At 45.3% G+C, this 24,110-nt stretch overlaps 1 protein-coding gene and 1 non-coding gene across 5 annotated transcripts in view; both read left to right on the forward strand.

Annotated features, from left to right (window-relative positions):
• LOC135908588 (neprilysin-2-like) overlaps positions 1 to 20,418 on the forward strand; it is a 62,527-nt gene extending 42,109 nt beyond the window's left edge. For 3 of the 4 annotated variants that reach the window (XM_070531750.1, XM_065440509.1, XM_065440577.2), the window contains one exon: positions 18,427 to 20,418. In XM_070531750.1, the coding sequence (XP_070387851.1) occupies positions 18,527 to 20,287 (1,761 nt within the window). In that variant the 5' untranslated portion in view covers positions 18,427 to 18,526 and the 3' untranslated portion in view covers positions 20,288 to 20,418. Of the gene's footprint in view, positions 1 to 12,544; positions 12,866 to 18,426 lie in introns of those variants that run through there. The other variant, XM_065440439.1, reaches the window with a different exon arrangement.
• TRNAT-CGU (transfer RNA threonine (anticodon CGU)) lies at positions 2,320 to 2,391 on the forward strand. The gene has a single exon. It is a non-coding gene; the product is annotated as a tRNA-Thr (tRNA).
• Positions 20,419 to 24,110: the final 3,692 nt, after the last annotated feature.

Here is a 24,110-nt window from a genome sequence, read left to right on the forward strand (position 1 = left end):
GACCTACAAGTGCCGCCCCAAACTATGGAGGCGTACTCAAGATCTGGAGGGCATACGCTCTTATACAAAGTTACAAATGACCCAGGTTGTTTGAAGTCTCTCGTCACCCGATATACTGTGCCTAACGTTCGAAGTGCACGCTGCCTCATCTGTTGAGCGTGGGGCGAGAAACTCAGAGAGCTATCGAAGTACACTCCACGGTCCTTTGTTCCCCGAGCTCTTGGCAGGAGAACGTCTTCAACGCTATAGAGAAGCAAAGTCTTGTTAGCCTTCCGCGTGAAGCTTACAACTTTTGTTCTTAATGCAGTTATGACCAGCTTGTTTTCAGGGCACCATGATGCAAAATTCGTAATGTCCTTCTGAAGAGCAGCGCAATCATTAACATTTCTTACCGCTTTGAAAAGCTTCGCGTCATCAGCATATAACAAAAATGAAGAGTTCTGAATGACTACCGAAACGGCGTCAATAAAAAGCGATAAAACAAGAGAACTGAAGACAGACCCTTGAGGAGCTCCATTTGTAACCGCATAAAGTTCTGATGACTGACCATTTACACTAACGTAGCAGTACCGGTCGCGTAGGTAGCTTTTTATGAGCGCTGTGACAGAGGGGTGCAGATCAAGTGGCGTCAACTTTTGAAGAAGTATTTTGTGGCATACAACATCAAACGCCTTACAGAGGTCAAAATAAATGACAACCAGCTGTCTTTTCTTGTACACTGCTGGAGTGGCATGCATCACTTAGCTAACGAGGTTACTAACAGCCACCACCATGCGAACGTGCAAAGCGAGCATAATTGCCTAATTCGTTGCACAGTAACTTCTCTACGTCAGCCGCGTGTCAGCATCTGGCACGTTCGTTACCTGCTCTTGTCGTATTTAACAGGATAAAAACAAGTTAGCGTGTACACGTTCATTATGGGCTGTTCGCACCTCGAACGATAACAGCATTTGGTTGGCTGCTTCACTTCAGACCCAATTAATCACCTTTCTAACGAGATAATTCGATCGCTTAGACTTCCAAGCATTCGTGGTGGTGCAGCGTAAGTTGTGGCAATAACAGTAAAAACATGCTACTAGAGCGGGTAAACCTATACATTTCCCTCTATTAATGATGGTCAGTTAACTTTTTTGAACACTATTTCGTACAGTGTTGAAGGTGCCGAAATGAACGGGCTCGAATTATCGCTTCTCACTTATCTTCAACCGCAGAAAACTTACGGTTACCGCTACTTTCGTCAGTACTGATGTTTCTTCCACTTCTGATCATTGCGACTAGTCTGCTAGGTGCTATGGTTGTCCATATTTTGGTAAGCAGGATGATCCAATATCGCCCATTGATCATCTTACAGTCCACGGCACACAAGAACGTGGCCCGTATTTCAAGCAAGATGAGCCAATGTTCTTGCTGATTTTCGTTGGCCAATGCACGAGGCCACCACAAATCTGCGCTACATTTCCAAAGAAAAGCCGATGCCTGGGCGAAGCATTTATTGCAGTCAACAGAGTAATCCATTCTCGCAATTAGAAGATGTTAGCGTCTCCATTTCTCGCCACACAGGTCACAAACCGTCGTTTTCCAGCTCACACATTTAGCAGTGCAAATATGGCGGGCGAAATGATTACTAACCTTCACAAAACGGAAGGAAAAAAAAAGAAGAGAGAACTTGTCCACCTGCGCAAACTCTCACCAAACACTGTGTGACTGCAGATTGGGCGCCTCAATACAATGACGGCACCATGTCAACCACACCGAGAACTGGCGCCGGGTACTTTCGGCCAACCACCGCTCTAACCACGGCCGCTTCATGTGTGCCGGTGACTTCCTGTTTGGATGCCACCGGTGCTCTGTGGCGTCGGCCGGGAGAGGTCTACCGTTAGAAGAAGACAAAGACAGAGAACGCAGGTGGATTGCGGTAATTTAAGTAGTTTTGACGAAGACTGAGAAAAAAAAAAGCTCCTCGCCAAGGAAGAGAGGAAAAAAAATTGCCTCTTCACAGTGGCTGATATCTTTTCTCTTTCTTTGCTTCAGTGTGCATACAGAATGGCAACACGTGAGTGTCAAATAGCAAATATTCGCAGGGCATTACCAAAAGGCACTTGAACAGATATTTTGTTTCTTCTGAAATACTTATTTAACCTTCCTATATACAGCCTGCTGAACCTAATAAAATAGACGCCTTTGCCGACTCTCGAGGTTCCAATGGATAAACAAAATGCATTGAATGATTGATCCTATCAAACTGTCGTCCATAGAAAATAAAACAAAAGGAACATAGAAAAATGAAAACAGCACAATTAAACTACGGCACGAACACCCGCCGCTATAGCTCAGTGGTAGAGCACTGGTCTCGTAAACCAGGGGTCGTGAGTTCAATCCTCACTGGCGGCAGCGAATTTTTTTATTAGGCCTTATCTTTTTGTGTGGCTCGTTCTGCCAAATGGTATCGGAACGTGTCTCTGGGTGTCTGTTTCCTTCTACCACTCCATTCAGTCACGCTTAAGCATTATATCATCAATGAATAATTAGTAGGACTATCAACATGTCACTGCCATCATCGAGCTCCAATAGTGTTTGACTTTAATGCTGCGTTTCACGCTCAGAATGCAGCATATTGAAAACCACGCGACTGAACTTACATGCCGCATTCGACCACAAGAAGGCTACATCGATAGGCCCAGTAATAAGTTATTCATTACAGTTGCAGTAAATGAAACCAATGATAACGAGAAACCAAAGAAATGACAAGAAGTCGTCTAAACATTGCCCTGTAAATTATGATTTTTTTGTTGTTCTTTTTCGCATCTAACTTTGGTCACCGGCGCAGGGGTGCTGCTCGGAGCTTCGATTGTCGTTCAGCTAAGCGTTCCAGCTACAGTGAACTCGAATATTTACCCTGGCTTACCTGTTTTAGGGCCAATGCATCTTTTCCAATAACAATGAGTAGCACAACGCGTACACCTAACGCAACGCGTCCCATCCTCCCTAATATCGAGGCGCAGTTGACGCATGTCCGGAATTGTAACATGAGCACTCGATGGCTCTGCAATAGAGAAGACAGATCGCACGTAGAAAACTCATACTCCACGCCGACACTGCATGCGTAGCTTTCAGTGTTGCCCTCTAAGAAATAAACAGGTCATAAGCGGGTTATGTAATGAGCAGTGCGCATGTGGGGCTCGCATAACCCCAAGGTCACTTGGTCGGCGCGTGGCAAAAGCAAACACAATTTGTACTGTTCATTGGCCTGTGCACATCCCGCGCGGTTTGACAGAGGTTCCTTGGTTTTGTAGCGGTGTCACCGCTACGGTTACAGGTATACACCGCCGATGACGAGGAGGAAACCGACGCGTACGGGCATCGTCTATTGAACGTCCCGTCATCATTGTGGGCCCCATGTGCAACGTGCTGGAAGACGTAATCCCCTTAATCTGATAAGGAGGGTGAACTGAGTAAGTTCGCATTGATTTGTGTCGAACATCTAGGGCTAAAATTGGACAAAGATGTCTAAACGTAATCAGCTTCTGCGCCCTATTCCCAATATAAGGAACCGCCTTCATGTGCGCGCTGACTGTACCTGAGGGACTAACATGCCTCCATTAAAACACGTACTTGGACCACTGACGACGTCGCCTATGCGTCACACACACCAACGGAACTTTAATTTTTTTGCAGAGACACCGGTCTCAACGAGACACGTTAATTAGGTTTTCTGTCGCGTGTTATAGGGCTTTGTCCAGCGAGGGCTTGAACCTACATATTACTCTCAGTGCGAGTGTCGAGCACCTGAGCGGCGTCTTCAATGAAATGATGGCGAAACAGGGCGAGCTGCTTGCACCGAACAAAGCCCTGATAGCACGCAATAATGAGCTTGAGAAGAAAGTCGCGCATCTCGAACAGTATTTCGAACGAATAATGTCGAGATTAAGGGTGTCCCGTCCACTGATGGAGAGGACTGTGTCGCGATTATCAAGTTAATGGGCGACGTGATTGAATGTCCTGTTTCGCCCTCTGACCTAGACAACCTATATCGCGTGGCTACGAAGTCTGGCGAAAAAAATAAATTACCCGCTTCTGCTGCCGCGACAAGAAAAACGAATTCCTGTGCAAATCGTGGAAGGCCCGCCTACAAACCAACCAAATTGGTTTCTCAGGCTCCACTTCACCCCCAGCTCCAGCCCTTCTAGATGACCATTTAACCCCCGACAACAAGAGGCTCTTCGCGAAGGTACTTGCCTTAACGAAAGACAACAAGTGGCAATTCCTGTGGATGGATAATTGCCTCATTAAAGCTCGTAAGACCAGTGACAGCAATGTATTCTGCATTTCATTTGAGGCAGACCTGCGAATCTTCACGTAGCCGTCTTTCATTCATCTTTTCCGTGCACCTGCGCACCTTAATCTGTCATGTCATTGATGTCCCCGGAAAGATTTCAGCATCAACTTTCGAGTAATAATCTTTCACTGATCCATTTTAACGCTCGAAGCCTTAGGAGGAATCATGTTAACATTAGTTACTTTATCACCAATCTTAATCACTCTTTCTCGTTTATTTGCATTTCTGAGACCTGGCTTTCTGACAATGATATTAATTTATACGGTTTCTAATCTTACAATTCTGGATACTACCATCGTTTGTCTGATAATCATGAAGGTGCTGCCATTTTCATTGCCCCGGACGTCGCTTACACCCGCAGGCATGAGCTTTCAATAAATGTTAGTTCCTGTAAGGCGATTTGGATCGAGGCTGAACAACCTTTCTTTGCACTTAATCATACAAATATGATTCTTGGTTTCTTCTATCATTTCCCCATCATTTCGTGCCACTGATTTCCTACTTGCTCTTGACGTCATACTTAACCCATTTATCGTTCGAAAACAAGAACGCTTTAATCGTTGGCGACATTAACATTAACTTACTCGATACAAATACTAGCGCATATACAGCCTACTCAAACTGCTTTATCGGATATGGCTACGAGTCGCTTATTAACAGCCATACCAGAAGAGAATTTGAAGCACCAAACTTGAAGCATACGGTATTCCTGGTCCCGCCTTAGCTTTATTAAAACGCTATTTGTTGGATAGGCAATGCGTGGTTTCTGTAGCGGGTGCCCTTTCTCAAACTAAAATAATTAACTTAGGTGTAGCCCAGGGGTCCATTCTTGGTCCATTAGTATATTTATTATTTACATTAATGACCTACCCAATCTTTTAAATTCATCTCACTGCGTTTTATACGCCGACGGCACCACCTTATCATTACCAGACACGTCGTAAATTTCATTGACATCAAAGTTAAATGCTGCGCTAACTGAGGTTACAGAATGGTGCCGCAGTAATTACCTAATAATTAATCCCGATAAAACTAAATATATAATATTCAATAGTTGTCACAGGGTCCTAACTTCTCCACTAGCGTTAACACTTGGTGCTCATCAAATTCCAGCCAGTGACTTGGTTCTATTGCTCGGTGTTCTCCTGGACGCTAACCTCAAATTTGACTTGTACATTAATAATACTAAGAAAAAAAAACGGCATTTGGCATTCGCGCTTTATTAAAAGCATGAGCCTTCTTTTCACACAAGGCTCTTTTATCACTTCGATTTTATTGATGGCCATATTAACTATGGAACCGCTGCCTGGGGTAACACGTATAATTTTCACGTGTCGTCACTTCAGCATTTAGAAAATCAAGCCATTCGTATCATTACTAGCAGTCCTTGCCAGTCAAATGCATCCATTTTGGTCGGTCAAAACCTCATTTTAACGACCGTGAACTTGTTTAAATATAATTTGACAATCCTATTTTTCAAGTTACTTAACAACCAATTGCTTTATGAATTCGTTGACTTAAATCATTTACATAACTACAATAGAACTGGGTTTGCCTTTTACAGAAATTTTTCCCTGCCTCGTGTTCGTACCAATCACGGTAAACTAACATCATCTTTTGCTGGCATATCTTTATGGGATCACTTACCATCAAACATAATATCACTCACTTCGTTCTATGCCTTCGAGAAATACCTTAACAATTTTATTTTTACACATTGACGCAATTATGGTTCCAAATGTCTTATTTGTTTATTCTTACCGCTGTTTTTCCTGTGTGTTGCTATTCACATGCTTGCCATAGCCTTTAGCTGTTTTGTTTATAAAGACTTCTTTTTATGTATTCTCTTGCTTTTTGTGTCGGTTGAAATTTTTTTATGTATATTTTTAGCACACTGATATATTTACTTTACGTTCATTTGGGTCTGCCGATTATATTTTTATCTATTTCGTTCCGTTCCTTCTTTACATAATTTATAAGGTTCTGTTGTACGCCAATTTTGTTTTTATATTGTTATAGTAATACTGTACATCCTAATTACGTTTCTGTTGTTGCATTTCACCTCTTCGTTAATCCCAGCTTACATTTTGCAAATTATATTTCTGTCCTGCCACCTATGTAATTTTTTCTTATACTTACCCACCGAGGGTCCAGGTTACAGTCTTCGACTTTGGGACCCTCGTCTGTAAAACAAAAATGTAACCGTTTCCTTTTTTGTAATGAATAAACTTGATATAGTTTGATTTGATTTGTCTACTGTTTGCGTCTGCGGCAGGTACAGTGCGCACCATTTAATTTCTTATTATTCCCCTCTGAAGTAGAGCGTGAGGCGTAGCACCCAAAAAATATATCCAGCATTGATTAAGAAGCCTCACTCTATTTCTCTTTCTTTATTTCGGCTATCAGCTTGGCTGTCCGCAGCCATTGCCACTTCGCCTATCGCCATATCGCGCTTTCAATAAATTGACGTTCTTCAATCACTCAACCAATCAATCAATCGTCTTTTTTCAAGAAATAGTGAAGTGAGGGCCACTCTTAGGAAAGAATCAGGCACCACCAAAAACAGCGATAGTGGGTCCGACGTCACCGGCAATGAACAAGCATTGACAAGCGTCGTATTGGATACTCGCCACCAAAGAAGGAAATCCAATCCAATCCAATGCAATCCAAGCGTCGTTCGGCGACTGTTCCTCCTGCCACTTTCTTGGGTATTTACGTAGATGTATTTACGGCGTAGCCCCGTGGCCCCGCTTTGAGCAACTTACAGGACTGGGTTGTATAAATACACCTCCATGATCCCAAGAAAGTTGACGGCGGGAAAACAGTCGCCGTAGCTCAGTTGGTATAGGCTGCCGCATTCATCATGACGAGGTCGCGAGTTGGACAACTACCGGTGGCATATTTCTCGTTTCTGCGACTTTCCATATCAAATAGAAAACAATGAAACAACCGGGCAGTATTAAGGAGCTTTCTGTGTACAAAAGCAATGGGATACGCCGAAACATTGCGAAATACTGGTCGTCAAAACCATATCACCGGCTTGACGCTTTGGGTTCGATAATAATAAAACTTCGGCCTTCATTAAATTTTTTTTGCCGTTGTTATAATTGGTCTTTCTTTAGGAAAAAGGAATATAAATAGAGTTTTGGAAGTATATACCACAAGTAAGAACAAAAACAAAATAATTTCATTGTAAGGTCTGCTGCATACTCGGTCGATCTGGGCACATTTAAATAGGGGAGAGACAGGAAACATCCCCGTTACTCCTCTGGAAAATGTGCCTGAGGGAGCTGTTCCTTGCCATGCGAACGACCCAGCCGGGTACGAAGCGCCTCATTCCGCGTCGCCTTTGCCTGTAATTTATTCCAGAGAGCATTTATTACTTGACCTATTGACCCACTGTGGTTGCTCTCTAAACCGTTTGTGAATGAGATGCACAGGAGGGCAGACCGAGGAGAGAACATGCCATCGAGGAGAATGGCACCGGTCTGAAGTGCTTGCCGTTTGCCCTTAATTGTGTCGTAAACATGTCTCGATGCAAACGGAATTGCAACAAAGAAATATATAATCACTTACAAGGATAAGTCCGAGTGCACCTTTCTTGGACCCAAGTCCCTGGTGGGGCGGTAATGCAAGAGGCCCGCCAACTTTAGCAGCAGCGAGTGGGCTGAGTATTGCCGCACGAGAGGGTGAGGCGAGTGAAACAGCCTTGAGTTTACTCTTGCTCACGGTCTCTTAAATCTTGCGATACTCAACGAGGTTGCTCAATAGCACGTGCGTTCCTCCGATGAATCACGGGTTCGATTCCCAGCAGCCGCAGTCTGATTCCGGAAGAGGCTAAACGCAAAAGCGATCGGATAGTGGGCTTTGGCAGCACGCCAAAGAAAACCCCAAGTTGTCGAAATTATTTCGCAGCCCTTCACTTCGGCGTCTCTCATTACCCACTGCGCACTTACATGAAACGGGCCTGTCAAAGCCACCAGTGGCTTGAGGGACTTGGCCCGGCACAATCAGCGGACGAGCGTACAATATTTACTTTACCATAGTCATACAACAAGATAATGCAGGAGGATTAACAGTTAAGAAACTTAACACGAATCAGAAGCAAATCATGTAGCAATAACCAACAATCGACACCAAGACGGTAAGATGTACATGTTTTAGAAATAATGACCAGCATGTTTTACAAATCTTGAAGCAACCATCTTACATTGAACAAATCATGTTTTTCAATGCATTTTTTCATGTGATGGAGAATGCCTCATTTGGCAAATCATTCAGAATTTTTGGCGCATAAACACAACGCCCAGCTTGACCATGTCTTGCTGAGGATCCCGGAACTACAAAGCAAACAGTACTACGAAGGCTTCGAGGGGCTGTGTAACATACTTTAATATCACTGAACCAAGAATGCTTTATCACCAGATTTTGCGTAAACAGAGTGCAGAAGCATGGAAGGCCAAGCGCAGACAAGACGCCACCATTTGTGATTGACAGAGTGTTGTAGGCTATGTTTTTTAGTTCGTTTTTTAACAATGAATCAACACGGTTTTGCCATTGGGTAGGGCAGAAAGCAAGAACAGCCATCCCATATCGAAGAGTGCTGTAGACCAAGGCATGGGCAATACTACTACTACTACTACTACTACTACTACTACTACTACTACTACTACTACTACTACTACTACTACTACTACTACTACTACTACTATTACTACTACTACAAATAATATTAATAATAATAATAATATTTATTGACACACATCCAAACACAATACAAAGAAACGGGCCTGTCTAAGTCTACGAGGACTTGTGCGACTAGGCCCGGCAGAGTCGGTACAGCGATGTGGTTATATATTTACATAAAAAGTGAAAAGGTAGGCAGATACATAATAACATGTTTTTTTCAACTTTGAGAAGAATGTTTGGTAGTATTACCCGTTAACAGACAATGACGTAGTAAATAAAGAGAAACACATCAACAACTTAAGTAAAGATCGGGAATAAATTTCAACGTTTCATCAATAATTTCCTCAACTATTTTTTCGAAGTTGCCAAGAAGAATTCATCGGCCAAATCGTTAAATATTTTTGGTATGTATACACATCTTCTCGCTTCACCATACTTAGTAGTGGAATAGGGTACCTTAAAACGTTTTTTGTTTCTTAACAAACGAGGTGTATCGTATGCCTCTTTGAATTCATCGCTCCACTTATGCCGCATAATAACAGTTCTGGTAAATAAACCCTCCAATGTGCAAAATCCTAATTCCTGAAAAATATTATTGTCGTTAAGTGTAGTACCATAAGCCACATTTCTTAATATATTTTTTTAGTAGTTTATCAATCCGATTTTTCCAGTGCTCTGTACAAAAGGCGAAGATCGTTATCCCATACCTCAGCACACTGTATGCTAGTGCATGCACTATCATTTTCTTGACTTGTAGAGGTACTAAACCCTTTATGTTGAAAAGTAAATATGCAACACTACGTAGTTTCCCACATAAAAACGCCATGTGATGTTGCCAAGACATGCCGCTGTTGAACGTTATACCCAGGTATTTGAATGTCTCCACATATTCTATAGCAGTACATTTACATGAAATACAATGTTCATTATGCAGAAATATTGGCAAGTTCATTTTTTGAGTTCTTAATGGACTACGAAAGCACATGATTTTGCTTTTCTTAGCATTGATATAAACACAGTTTTCTTCAAACCATTGCATAGCCTTATGGACTGCATTTTGAAGGGCGCTAATTGCTTCTTCATAATGCATATGACGAGTGAGTAGAACTGTATCATCTGCATATTGATACACAGTGGCTTTTGTAATTATCGTGGGAAAGTCGTTCATAAATAAATTGAATAAAAGAGGGGACAACACGGATCCCTGTGGAACACCAGCTGTAATATATTTTCTAGCGCTAAAAATTTCTTTACTGCCCATGACCACCTGTGATCTATCTTGTAAATAATTGCAAATAATATCAAAAAAGGGTCCCCTGAAACCCAAACGAAACAACTTTTCCAATAAAATATCGTGATTTACAGTTTCGAACGCTTTTGCTAAATCTAAAAACAAGGCACAACTATACAGGTTCTTATCTAGAGCAGAATATAATTCATCTGTGAACTCTTCTAACAGTGTAATAGTACCTCGCTCAGCAACAAATCCAAACTTTCTTGGTGTTAGGATTGAAAATTTCTTTAAGAAGGAAGTCATGCAATCAAACAGAAACTTTTCCAGTATTTGAGAGAGTATAGGCAAAACAGAAATAGGTCTATAGTTTTCAACATCATCTTTTTTTCCTGCTTTATACAGTGGCTTAACAATCGCCGTTTTTAAGGTCTCCGGAATTGATGCGGTGCTTATAAAACCATTAATCATAAAAAGCAGTATGTCTGCTAATGTATCAAAATTTCTTCTTAGTGTGGCCACAGCCAACCCATCTATACCCGGTTGTTTATTAGGTCGGAAACCAAAAATGATTCGCCTCAGATCTTCCTTCGACAACGTGGGCAAAAAAGCAGATGCTTGAACAGTATGTTTGAGTGAGCAAGTGTGTCTCTGCGACTGCGCAGTGTTAGAAAAACGCATGAAAAAATTATTGAAATTATCTACAACTACATCTGGCTTCTCTGAAAAAGATTCCAAGAAATTCGCAGGTGCCGCAGTACTGCCTCGGAGCGTATTTATTAAAGCCCAAGTTTTTGCAGAATTTTTGTGTGCTTGATTAAATCTGTCTACGAAATACAGCCGTTTTGCTGATCTCAAGAGGGCAACGACCCTATTCCTTGTAATCTTATATTCAGTTTTCAAATCTTGATTTTTCGGCGCACGCCTGCTCCTTTTCCACAACCAGTCTCTGTTGGAAATAGCTCTCATTATGTCGGCTGTGAACCAGGGGTAACTTTTCCTTTGCTTTTTAGTTATTGTGTACATACTAGAAAGCTCAAATTTTTTCAGCTGCTCACAAAATTTTTCATAAACTTTAGCATAATTACAATCCTTAATCATTTCCGCCCAGTTAAACTGTGCGATCAAATGATCAAACGTTCTCTTGTTTAAAATATGCACTTTTAATTGATTACTGTCATGTCTTTCTTCTGATTTGTCCTTTCCGGGCAGGGGTAAAAGTGCCTTAAGGCGACATGCGACAAAATAGTGATCCGCTATCTTTTGCCTTATGATACATGCCTCTAAAGAATAATTCGGTGCTCTTATTGCTATATGGTCTAGACAGGAGGATACTAGTCTATTTTGTAAAAGTTCTTCTCTTGTAGGTTGATTTATAGTCACTTGTAAGCCATAGGTTGATAAGATAGAGAGGTAATCCGACACAGTAGTCGCACTGATGTTCAATATATTAATGTTTAGGTCACCCGCCAAACAAGTCTGATCTGCTGCTTTGTGGCCTTCTAAAATTTCCTCAAGTTCACGCAAGAACCGTGTGACACTGTTATTAGGTGGACGATAAATAGCTATCAACAATAATTCTGTGTTCGTAAGCGTAATTTTTACTGTCAAACTTTCGGCGTGGTTTAAAGAAATGTCTGTAACCACAGTGTCATATCTTATCTTAACAAACACTGCTAAACCCCCTCCTCGTCGTTTCTGTCGTGACATGAAATGGGCTTTGTAACCCTTTAAATTGTAAATGTTAGTGCAGTCCTCTGGTACATTTGTTTCCACTATTATAAATGCATCTACTACATCTGCGACTGATTCCGCTACATAATAATAATAATAATAATAATAATAATAATAATAATAATAATAATAATAATAATAATAATAATAATAATAATAATAATAATAATAATAATAATAATAATAATAATAATAATGTTTATTGCCACACAATATACAAAACAACACAAGCAGGCCGGTCTAAGCCTTAGTTGGCTTGTAGGACCGTGCCAATGAATATGATAGACAAGGCAAAAGATGTACAAAAATTGATGAGAGAAAAAAAAAATAATAATAATAATATTAATAATACTAACAACAACAACAACAACAACAACAACAACAACAACAACAACAACAACAACAACAACAACAATAATAATAATAATAATAATAATAATAATAATAATAATAATAATAATAATAATAATGCACCCGTGCGAGCTACACCCCTGCAAGCTCGCACGGGTGCATCCGCACGTGATATGCGTTCGGAGCCAAGCAGAAGAAGACGTAGAAGAGCGAGATATGTCTGGCGGCGGTGGTCGTGCTCCTACGGCTCCGTTGGTGGCCCCCACGGCAACATCCATCTTCCCTCCTCGGTCCCAGCCCCTGCGCTGGCGCCTGTGCGTGGTCTGCAGTGCTCTGACCGTGGTCGCGATCGGGATCGGCGCCGCGCTGGCCTTGCAACGAATAATGAGCGACCCCGGGTCACGCGGCTTGCTGGAATTCGGCCGGCGAAACCGGGGGGCTTCGTCGTCGGCGCCGATGCTGCTGCCCGGTCGCCGAGACTCGGCACCGAGCTGCGCCGGCGAAAGCTGTCACCGTCTTGCCAGGTGCGTTGACTCGGTCCCTCGTGTGCGATAGTGTGGGCGCTATTACACTGAGAGCCCGTTGTTTGTCAACAAAGCCTGCAAAGAACTGGTTGGGAAAGAGAAAAATTTCCATCCACCCGACAGTATATAGCACGAAGCTACGTTCGAAACACAGTCTTTTTTTTTTCTTTCTCATATAGGCAGCTTCGCAGTTTAATAATTCTTGCTGTCCCGTAGATCGTATCCGTGACTTAAGTATAGTCTCCCGGTTCAGCTTGCGTGGTAGAGTGACTGCCCCGCGTTAGCAAATAGCTGGCATCCCCTGCAAGAGGGATCTTTATGCTGTGCTGCAAGGCTTTGAGTAGTTGGGGACACCCATAGGCCTGCAGACTACTCTGTCTGGTTGTTCGGAGAGGGACAGACGTTCGAAGATGCCGGGTACCCGCTTGTGCGGTAACTGTTTTGCCCGTGTAGTCTTTATTATGTATTGTACTGAATACAGAACCTTCCTGCACGTCTTCAAAACCTGCACATGCCTGCGTGCGGACCAAGACAACACCCGGAGAATGTTTGTCTTGCCATCAATTTCGAAACTCTCTCTCTCGCTCTCTCTCTCTCTCTGGGAAATCACTCTCGATTTACCTTCTCGCCCTGAACCTAAATGGCTCGAAACCTTTAAACCGAAGCATTATACAGAAGTCGCTCAGTGAGGTCACGCAAGGTTATCACTGTTTTGTTTCACGCAAAACAAAAAATGTAATTTTCCTCTTACAAATATGGGAAAATAATGCTAAACACTTAAACTAGACCTAATAGTGTCTAGCTTATAATATTCAACAGCACGAGTGCTATATCAAGTAGTAAATAATGAAAGTTATAAGGGAGCCCAACTTTTTTGTTTTGTTTTGTGAGGAGTGTGAAGTGATGATAGATAACTTGCTGACTTGGAAGTGGCCACTCTGTATTCTATATGTAGGAAGGGTTCATTTAAGGTCAGTCATGTGACCATACGATAATTTGCGTATCCTAGGTCCTCCGGCAACCAAGGTCACATCACCCGCAAACAAATTCCGAAGCTCCGCCCACATCACTCGCCATAGAGGCTCAGCCACAACGCAACTAGCGCACACGTGTCGCGGAGGCTCGTGTTCATTGGTGCAATGTTTGGACACCGGGCACTGTTCGCCACTCTCCACAGCTGCAGCTGCTTTCGCGAGGACTACAGGCATGCTTAGACCAATGAAGGTGGCCAGTGGTACTACGTCATGCGTCGGAACAGCCAGAGATGGGCAGCGGTACCCAATCTAAGGAAAGAAGAGAAGCAAGAACGTTTAGCTCGTCAACGCGCAAATAACGAGCCAGTATACAATGCTTAAACACCAGGATCATTACCCTTGCGGCTGTTCTGAGCCGTATTTTTCTTTATTGAGTTAGACACGAGCGCAACATCGTCGGTTGTATTGCTGTTGACTGTGAGCGTGCTACGAGCATAAGCGCGATGCATGATGCTTGCCCAGAAAAACATTTTTGTACCAGGTCCACTCACAGCACCTGACACGCATGAGAAATACTTCAATACGTTCACTTCTTCCGTACCCCCTGTTGGATTAATATTTTGGTGGATTGGCCAAGAATGCGCAAATGCCGAGTGGCACATACCTAGTTTCACATACCCAGTGCCCAAGTCATTGATTCAGCGTGGAACGTGTTTCGTACTTACGTACCCCAGACCTCGCAGTCTCTCAGCGGGGTTGGCCAGGCAAGTTCGATATTATGCGACAACCATAACATAATGTTCATGGTTGGGGCGCATTTGTCACGTTCTTCTGCAACCTGCGTCTCTAGGGCCAGACGTATTGCAGTAAGAGTTTGGCTAGATTTCGTCTTCAATTTCTCTGTTCAAGTACATCTCAAATGTAGACATCTCTTGCATAAAACTGCGCCGCTGATTCCATTGAAACTTAAGTGTGATTCGAAGGAGAATTGCATTTGAAATAGAAAATCTGCCGATGGCATTCGAGTAATATTTTGTATTGCGATAGTGCCTCTATGGGCACCCCAGGTGATGCTCCTTATAAAGTAAAAGCGCGACAAGCTCCCATCACTCCCCGCGCAAGGTACGCTGTGGTTGCGAGGAGAAGCGTGCGAGACTAATCTTCGATAATCACGTTTGAAACCAATTCGTCGCACACGTTGCACGCCACCGCACGGAAACGTTTACGGAATTCGCCTCAAAGAGCTCTGCCATAAAAAGCTGCAGCCCTGGAAGTCATGCGTATGCTGTACGTATGAAATGACCTGCGCAAACGAAGGACTTCCGACATGAAGTATACGGCTGCACGATTTTTAAATAGTTCCAGCAATAAAACTAAACTAAAAGGTGTACGCTATGATTGAATTTTATTCCAATCTCACTTGCTGTTTCAGACTGTAATACCCTGAAGCGATTAATGTTACCAGATATAAAGCAAGGCAAGTGTATCACTGAGGATGCTTAAGATGAGGTTTAGGAGCCGGAGCACTAACTGCCTTTTTTGTTATTATATATGTTGTCTCTATCTTGTATCGAAGATGGTATTTGCAAAGAGTGCGTTAGAAATGTTGGATGGTTATATAATGTATTTGATTGCAGCGATTGAAATGCGTAACCAAAAATAACTAATTTGTAAAGTGTCTGCTACGTACTTATGTGCCTGATTATTTCTGTATGCGATTGTATTATGTTGTTGATGAAACGTCGGAAATAATTAAGCACCAGGTAATTCGGCCATATCTAATGGTTAGAGCTTTGGGCTTCCGTGCTCGTGGACCAGGGTTTAAAAGCACGCTTCGCACACTTCAATTTATTTCTAGCAACAACTAGTGACATCTAGTGCCCCAAGTTGGTCATAAACTGGCAGAAACATAAAAACCGCAATGTGGGTAGAAGGACCAAAGAAAGCTATTGCTTTAGAAGAAAAGCTGTTGTGACCTAATGGTCAGAGCACTGGGCTGCTGTATTCAAAGGAAGAGGTTCGATTCTACTGACGGTCATGCCTTTCTGGTTACTACAAAAGTGAGAAATGAGGCCAAGACCGGAATATACTTACCCACCTACATACCGCGATGCGCCCAGAATGAGGAGGATTGCTTCGCATTAAAAGATCCACATGTTTTCTGTGAATCACCATTATACTGTGCCGGTTTTAAGTTCAGACAGCCCAAATTCAATTGTAACACAGAAACTAAATATAGAAGTGCTAGCAATAATGTCATGGACACTTGATATCATCCGCAACAGCCTATATTATGTCGACTGCAGGACGAAGGCCTCTCGCTGTGATATTTAATTACCCCTATCCGGCGCCAACCGATTCCAACTAGCGCCCACGGATTTCCTAATTTCATCGCCCCACCTAGTCTTCTGCCGTGATAGACTGCGCTTCCCTTCTCTTGGTACCAATTCTGCAACCCTAATGGTCCAGCGGTTATCTAACCTGCGCATCACATGACCTGTCCAGCTCCATTTTTTTCTCTTAATGTCAATTAGAATATCGGCTATACCCGTGATTGGAAGAAATATTCAAGCTAATAAACTTGGAAGGCTTAGGAGTAAGGATCGATGGCGAATATCTCAGCAACTTTCGGTTTGCAGATGACATTGTTCCATTCAGCAACACTGCAGACGAGTTGAGGACCTTAACAGAGAGAGTGTAAATGATTGAGGACCTTAACAGAGAGAGTGTAAGAGTGGGGATGAAGATTAATATCCTGAAGACCCAGATAATGATCAATAGCCGGACAAGGGAGGAAGAGTTGCGGATCGACATTCAGCCCTCTGAATCTGTGATGGAATAGGTTTACCTCGCCCAATTAATCATAGGGAACCCTGGTCATGAGAAGGAAATTCACAGAAAAATAAAAATGGGTTGGACAGAAAGAGAGTAGTTTAGATCAGAGAGCAAACAGGACTCTTGGTATAGTCTACAATTTTGTCGGGATACCTGTTCAAGTTTTAAAGGGCCCCTCAACAGGTCTGGCCACTTTTAGCTGACAAGTGTACTAAAAATTTAGCTAATAACCGCGACAAAACTGTCGATCTCATCTGGACACCCACTTACACACTACCAATGAGGCGGCGCATCGCATGGCTCGAGAACTTACGGACCGAGCCTCGGTTAGCCCCGCCTCACTGACTACCGATGAGCGGGAGTGGGAAGATAGAAGAACCGTCCAGAGAGCCGAGGAAGCCGCCAAGGGCCATCAGTCCTTGGCCGAAACCTAGGCGGGGTCCAGGCCCACCACACCAATTCGCATGCCACGGAATAAAGTTATTTGAATGAATGAATGAAGTACAGAGCATACATTGCATGATAAAGATCCTGTCTGCCAAGTATTACATTGCTACGCGCCGCGGAAAGTTCTGAAATTTCAAATCTAACGCCGTTTTTTTTTTCTTCTCGTGGCCGCCGCGTTCCAAGCCGGAGGATGACGTCGCGTCCCTGCGCTTACGTACTCGAGTCCGCAGTGGGACGTCGCTCGTGGTGGCACATGACTTCAAGAAGCATTCAAGGCGCCATCTGTTATTTGTGGGGTCTGCTGCTTGAATTGACAAATTGAAGTTTAGAGTAATAAGAAAACACAAGCGGAACCTCTCCGTGTTTTTTTTTTGCTTCACCTCGCACCGAAGCAAGAGCGACGTACTTACGCTTCGTCTGCTTGTTCCCACGACCGTGTGGCCAGGTAGCGAAACTATGCCATTTTCTACCGTGCTGCAGCGCGTAATCATGCTCTGCGATCCGCTTGTTCTGCCTCAGTATTCGTGTAGCACTGAATTATACCGCTAATTACGTTTCCTTGTGCAGAGTGCGCAAAATCGTTCACTGCGCGAACGAGAGAGCAGCTCGCGCGCGACGCCGTCAGCGGAAATGCGTAGCGTCGAAAAAAAAAAAGCGAGGAGAGAAAGAAAGCGAAGGCGGGGCCCGTGACGTATGTGTCCCATTATCCTCGAGGTCCGGCATGGGAAAACGCAGGAAGGGAATTTCGCTTGCGAAGGCTAGACAGGGCGAGTGGAGAGAGAATCTCGCGATGCAGTGGAGCACACTGGATATTTATAGTGGCAGTGGATATTTATATCTCGGCTATCAATAAGCCCACTTGAAAAAAGTTTTGCGGCAGAACGCTCCCTAGAGGGCACGTAACAACTTCCAGCGTATAACCAAAATTTGCTATGGGGCCGGGTGAGGGGCCCTTTAAAAGCACTCGGAAACTATGATATAACCTAGTACGTTTGTTTTTGCCTTTGCTTTGACTCACTAATGCATGCAAACTCGTGAGATTAGATAGCGACGGGTTTGGTGTACGTAAGCATAGCACCTGTGGTGGTAATTCAGTCGAGCATAGCTATCTTGCTTTCTTCTAACATTTTATTTTCTCCGATGAACCATGCTACGACTTCTGGTACAAAGAAAAAAAAACTGCGCAACAGTAATCAAACAAACACACGCTTTTGAACTGAATCTACAACTTGTGATCGCGTTCTTTGATAACTACATTCATATGACGTGCGGAATCGGCAACATTATATGCGTTTTTTTACGCAGGTACATCTCGGAGTCCCTCCAAGATGGCGACCCCTGTGACAACTTCTACGAGTATGTCTGCTCGAACTGGAGCGCCACCTACCAACTACAGGGCGAGGCCATGTACTCCGAGGCTGTCATGAGCACCCGCGAATTGGAAGACCAGCTGACGGCCATGCTTGCGGCCGGCACTGAAGACACGAGTAGCCGCGCCATGTTCGACCTGTACAATGCCTGCCTGAACATGACTTCCTCTGGTTCAGAAACGCTCGCCTTCCAAGAGATCCTCGACAGCGTCGGCCTTAGCGGATTTCCCTATGCCTGGAGCCTCGCCAATTCAGCTGCTGTTGCCGGCAGGCTTCTGCGAGTCACCGGCGTCTCACCGTTCGTACACATAAGCCTGACGGACAAAGGAATCAAGCTGTCCGAGGCACCTACACTATTCCCAGATTTCGTTTACGTGGCCAACGCGCATCGCGGTTGGTACATAGACGCGGCGCGTCGTATTGCCCGCATGCCTATGCCAGAGCTCTTCGATTTTGAGCAGGAACTCGTGGCACTCCTCAGCGCGCCTGTCGAAGAATACTCGACGGTGACTGTCAAAGAGCTCGAGTCAACCGCGGAGTGGAATTGGGCGGAGTTTTTGACGAACGCCATGTTCGGCATCCGTACAATTACAACCGCTACGAAGGTGACATACGAGCCCAAGCGCCTCGGGGTTGGTTTGCTCGGGCTCGTGTCCTCCGCGAAGCCAGCGCTGGTGCTCAACTACCTGGCGTTTAGACTGGCGCTCGCGTATGCACCGATGCTGCCGGGCAAACGCTTCCGGAAATTGAGCGACGTGTCAGTCGCGCAGACGGTCGGCTGGGAGGACGGCTGGAGCGAGCGTCGCAGCCACGTCTGCACCGTTATAGCAGCTCGAGCCGAACCGGGACTCGCGGCTTACCTGCTGGTCACCCAGTCTAAACACGAAGAGAACGAGCCTGTGCTCAGAAGCATGGCGGAACACGCCAAGAGGGACGTTCTCGAATTCCTCGGCGAGATGTCCTGGGTGACGACGTCGTTCCTGGCCAAGCTAGAGCACCGCGTCAGGATGCTCAAGGCGGCATTCTTCACGCCGGCCGAGTGGAGGAAGTTCGCGTTCCGCGCGATCCAGTGCCATCCGTTTAGCTGCGCTTCGGATGGCCGTCGGGCGGTCGACGTCTTCCGGAAAATTGTGGCGCAGCGCCAGCGTCGGCGCCTGGCGGCCAGCAGGCGGCCGTTTCCCGACTATCCGCTCGACCTGTTCGAGACCGAAAGTCGCGTGCTCGACGGCGGAACGCTGTTCGTGCCTCTTGGGGCCGTGCGCGGTGTTTATCACCAGGAAGCCTTCTGGGAGTATCACCTTCCGCGCGTGCTCCTCCAGATGAGCGCCGCCCTGCTGGACGTGTTTCGCGACGTGTCGTTCCAGCTGCGCTCCAGCTACACGGACTTGCACGACCGCTTTGCGGCCACCGAGTCGTGCTTGCACGAGACGCGGCTGTCTATGAGTGAGACCACGTCGGTGCCCTTCACGTCGAATGGCACGGCTCGGGAAGACGTGCGAGACCTGCTCGCTGTTGCAGCAGCATTTCGCGCATATAGCCGGCTCATCGGTAACGGCGGAGAAGGCACGTTGCCCGGCTTACCGTTCAGTAATGAGCAGCTGTTCTTTGTGCATTTTGCACTGAGTCGCTGCGAGAGGTACGACACCGCCTACGAAGACCAGCTACTGCGACATGGACGCCGCGCGCACGCTGCCTACCGGGTCAACGGACCTCTGCGTCACTCAGTCAGCTTCAGTAAGGCCTTCCAGTGTCGCCGCGGCTCATACATGAACCCGCGGCGCAAGTGTGTCTTCTGAAACGTTGTGCGAAGGTCCTATATAGGTGTCGACGTATGGTGTTGTTGTGATTTGTCTTATGTTTTATTTGTCGTATGTCTCATCAATGACAATAGAATGATAGGTTCAGAGGTACTCCTTCTGAACACAAATTGCGTTTCTTCTTTACCTTTGCAGCAGGTCGAAATGACCCCCTCCCCAACACAAACACACACATGGAGACCTATGCCATGCGAGCCGGCCAGCCAGCCAGCGATCAGGTTAGCTTAATTGTCAGCCAGGCAGACAGAAGGAGTGTGAAAAAGTTAATATTCCCACCATCTTCGATCGCTTTGCATGGAAACGATTTTGATTCGTCGGGCCATGTATTCAGATTTTCAATGACTCGTTGAAAGGAAGACCGTGTGCATGGTGTGACTACGATAACGTATGATTACACGATAATATGCGCTATGAATAAATCATACAGTCATGTCAACATGCGTTCGCTATAACTTGTACTTCTTCAGAGCCACAACGGCTGGGGATTGGCAGTTTTAGAAGTCGGACCAAATCATTTTGCACAGGTCACGGGGTTTAACCATGAACCATGAGAAGCGCGGACCCAGGTAACAGAAGGTGTAAGAGCCGCTCCACCTTGTAGTTTTCGAAGAGGCCTCCTCTACACGAGAAAGATTACGGGGAACACAGCCCACACAGATGGCTTCTGTGTGGCGTAAATTGCACAATTCACAAGACGTGAACCGTCCCTTGCGTGATGCTGAGGATGTATGGGCACTAGGGTACAGAAATGACGTAACCAAACATGCAAGTACCATTTGTTAATGCGCATTACAATGCTTGCATGCTAAACTTATGATAGAGCTAGCGGGGATTCTACTGTCTAATCTTAAAAAAAAATTATGCGGTTTTACGTGCCAAAACCGCTTTCTGATTATGAGGCACGCCGTAGTGGAGGACTCCAGAAATTTCGACCACTTGGGGTTCTTTGACGTGCACCTAAACCTAAGTACCATGGATGTTTTCGCATTTCGCCCCTATCGATATGGGGCCGCCGTGGCCGGGATTCCATCCCGCGACCTCCGTGCTCAGCAGCCTAACACCATAGCCACTGAGCAACCACAGCGGGTTACTCTTGGAATCGTGCTCTCTCCCTATTCGTAATAGACCCGCCTTGGTCAAAGGTGGTGGCGCGAACTTGCCTTCCTCCGTATTGCTTACTGAGTCTGTTCACGTTATTTCTCGAATCTATGTATCGACTGCGGGGCAACATATCTTAGCTACCACCAAATTTCTGCAAAGAATTGCACACTTGTAAGCTTTATAATTCCTGCTGAACACAAGTTCGGGTTTGATGAACTATACCTACTACGGCTGGGTAAACTTAAACGCGACCACTTGCGCTAGGATCGACGAACGCAATGCCGAGCTACACCTCTCTGAACACGAGCGAGGCGCTATATGTAGCTCCGATTGCGTCATGCTTGGCTCAACATCGGCGCCATCTGTGCACAAGACTGATTCCTGGTCGAGTAATGGCGTCTTTCCTCTACATTACGATACCAAAATATGGCACATGGCTAGTACAGCCGCAAATATATAAACGATAATAGAATTACTTGTTTTCATTACATGCGGTTTTAGCAAGCGATCCCCTGTGCTGAACAAACTGAAAGTCGTTTCATGTGGAAAAACTAAATAAAATAAAGCGGCTCATTGTTTAAGGTAGTCAAAATAAGGTACTGTACCATGCCTAAAAGCCCCTGCTGAGAAACTTTACGGACATAAATTGCTCTCCGGCTCCTCTGCTCAGTTGATGCGTATCAGGGAAGCTCAATACCGGTCATAATTGGTTTCCGGAATTTTTGAAAGCATTTTACACAAAACGAAACGTGAACCAACTTTGGCCGATGGTACAGGAAACAATCAAATGTGTCTCGTCCAGATAGCACCTTATAAGTTCATGGATCACCTCACCACATCAGAATACAACCATACATCTCGATGTTGGCATTGTCATGTCAGCACCTCGAAAACCGGCAAAGATTTGTGATACATAGAAGCACAATAGGCAGAAAAGAAGCGTTCGCTACGAAACACGCGATCATGTTTACAGAGCATGCGTCAGGAGCGGCGTTTCTAGTGCGGCGCATACAGTTGAGGGAAAGAAAAAACGGAAGACACTTTGTCGAGACTAAAGTGTGAAATGGTGGAAGACTGACACCATTGCCAATGGCGATTTGTTGCATCGGAAACACCACGGAGGCACACAACTCGTACACCGTTATGTGAATGTTTGTTTATTAAATGCCTGCAACGTCGATCTGGACGAAGTGTCTGTTAAAGTAGTTTGTGGCCGCCTGGAACTGCTGAAGAGCCGTTTGTTGATCAGGAGGAGCTTCCATGGCTCCTCCTGTGTCGGGGTGTAGTTGGCCATCCTCATCATCCACTTCGCTCGATTGACTTGTACTTGCTTGGCTTGCCGCGGCAAGATGGCGGTAACGATGCTTCCGAGCTTCATTTGCTTTGGTACCCGGAGATGCAGTGAGTCACTTCAAATGCATTGCCTCTCTTACGTTGGCCCGTCGCGTCCCTGGACTCTGCGGTGTCGAACGCGCCTCGCCACCCTGATGCATGCGATGTATACGCTCAGCCTCCCTTGTACGCCGCTTGCGTTCAGCGGCTGTCGCACGTCGCGTGTTGGGCGACACTGGTTTGGTGAGACGCGGCATCCTTCCCACAAAATATCGCAAGCTGCCGCCACCACCACCTCCACACCACGCCCAAACAGACGGTCGCCACGTGCTCCTCGCGACAGTGACGTCAGGCCACACAGCGCCCAATCGGGAGGCCACCTCAAGCGCCTGACGACAGTGACTTCAGGGCGCACCGTGGAACAGACGGCCGCCACGCGTGCCGATGTGATGAGTCATCCCACCCGGCGCCGAACCACCCCGACACCCGCACTTGACGACAGTGACGTCACGCACGCGAGCCAATCAGGAGGCGCACACCTGTGCCTACCAACAGTGACGGCTCGACACAGAGACCAATCAGGAGGCCGGAAAGCTGTGACAGTTTCTGCTAATGGTAGACGACCTTGACAGGGGCCATTAAAGGCTTCCAATTTAATACATCAAGTACACCTGTCAATCTTTCACTGATTGTGCTGCCAGTAAAGACTGAATGTCAAGAATGACTTTTGCAGCTCCATAACCGCACATTTCAAGAAATGTGGCTGTTTTCTGAATGTAGGTCTATCGCACCAAGCGAGAACGTGAAGCCTGTATAGGTATGCTCTATGTGCCACTTTCATAGAAGGAAGGGCGCTTTGTAGATACCTTTATGCCATTTAGCTTTATTTTAGTTAGTTTCTTTTAGTTAACGAGGGAGCAGCAGACACCATATAGATGGATTCAGATAGTCATACTCGCACCTCCGAGTACTAAACCGCATGTACCCGAAAAGTACGGGCAGGAGTGGCCCGTGTGTCAGGAGCCAGGAACATTGCAACACAAATAGGAGAATACAGGTTTAGCCAAGAACACCCACTATTGCTCACCAACTCCAACCCCAACATGAGCCGCAACCCCATCCCACCCCTTAGAGAGCGATGAAAGATCTTTCTGTCCAGCACTGCCCTGGAAGACTAGCTGCCGCTCGTAAACAGGGGCCAGGCGGCGAGAGCAGCACATGGATTTCTGTGAAGTAGGGACCAATTACATCCGGCAGATGCCCTGGAAAAGCTTACTAAATAAAGTTTTTCTTTAATTCATTAGTTAACGCTCAATGTTATGATTAACTTCGCCTGCACAATTTGTTGTTCTTTCTCTAGCGAGCATGT

Source organism: Dermacentor albipictus, chromosome 1, assembly GCF_038994185.2.
Source record: "Dermacentor albipictus isolate Rhodes 1998 colony chromosome 1, USDA_Dalb.pri_finalv2, whole genome shotgun sequence".
NCBI lineage: Eukaryota > Metazoa > Arthropoda > Arachnida > Ixodida > Ixodidae > Dermacentor > Dermacentor albipictus.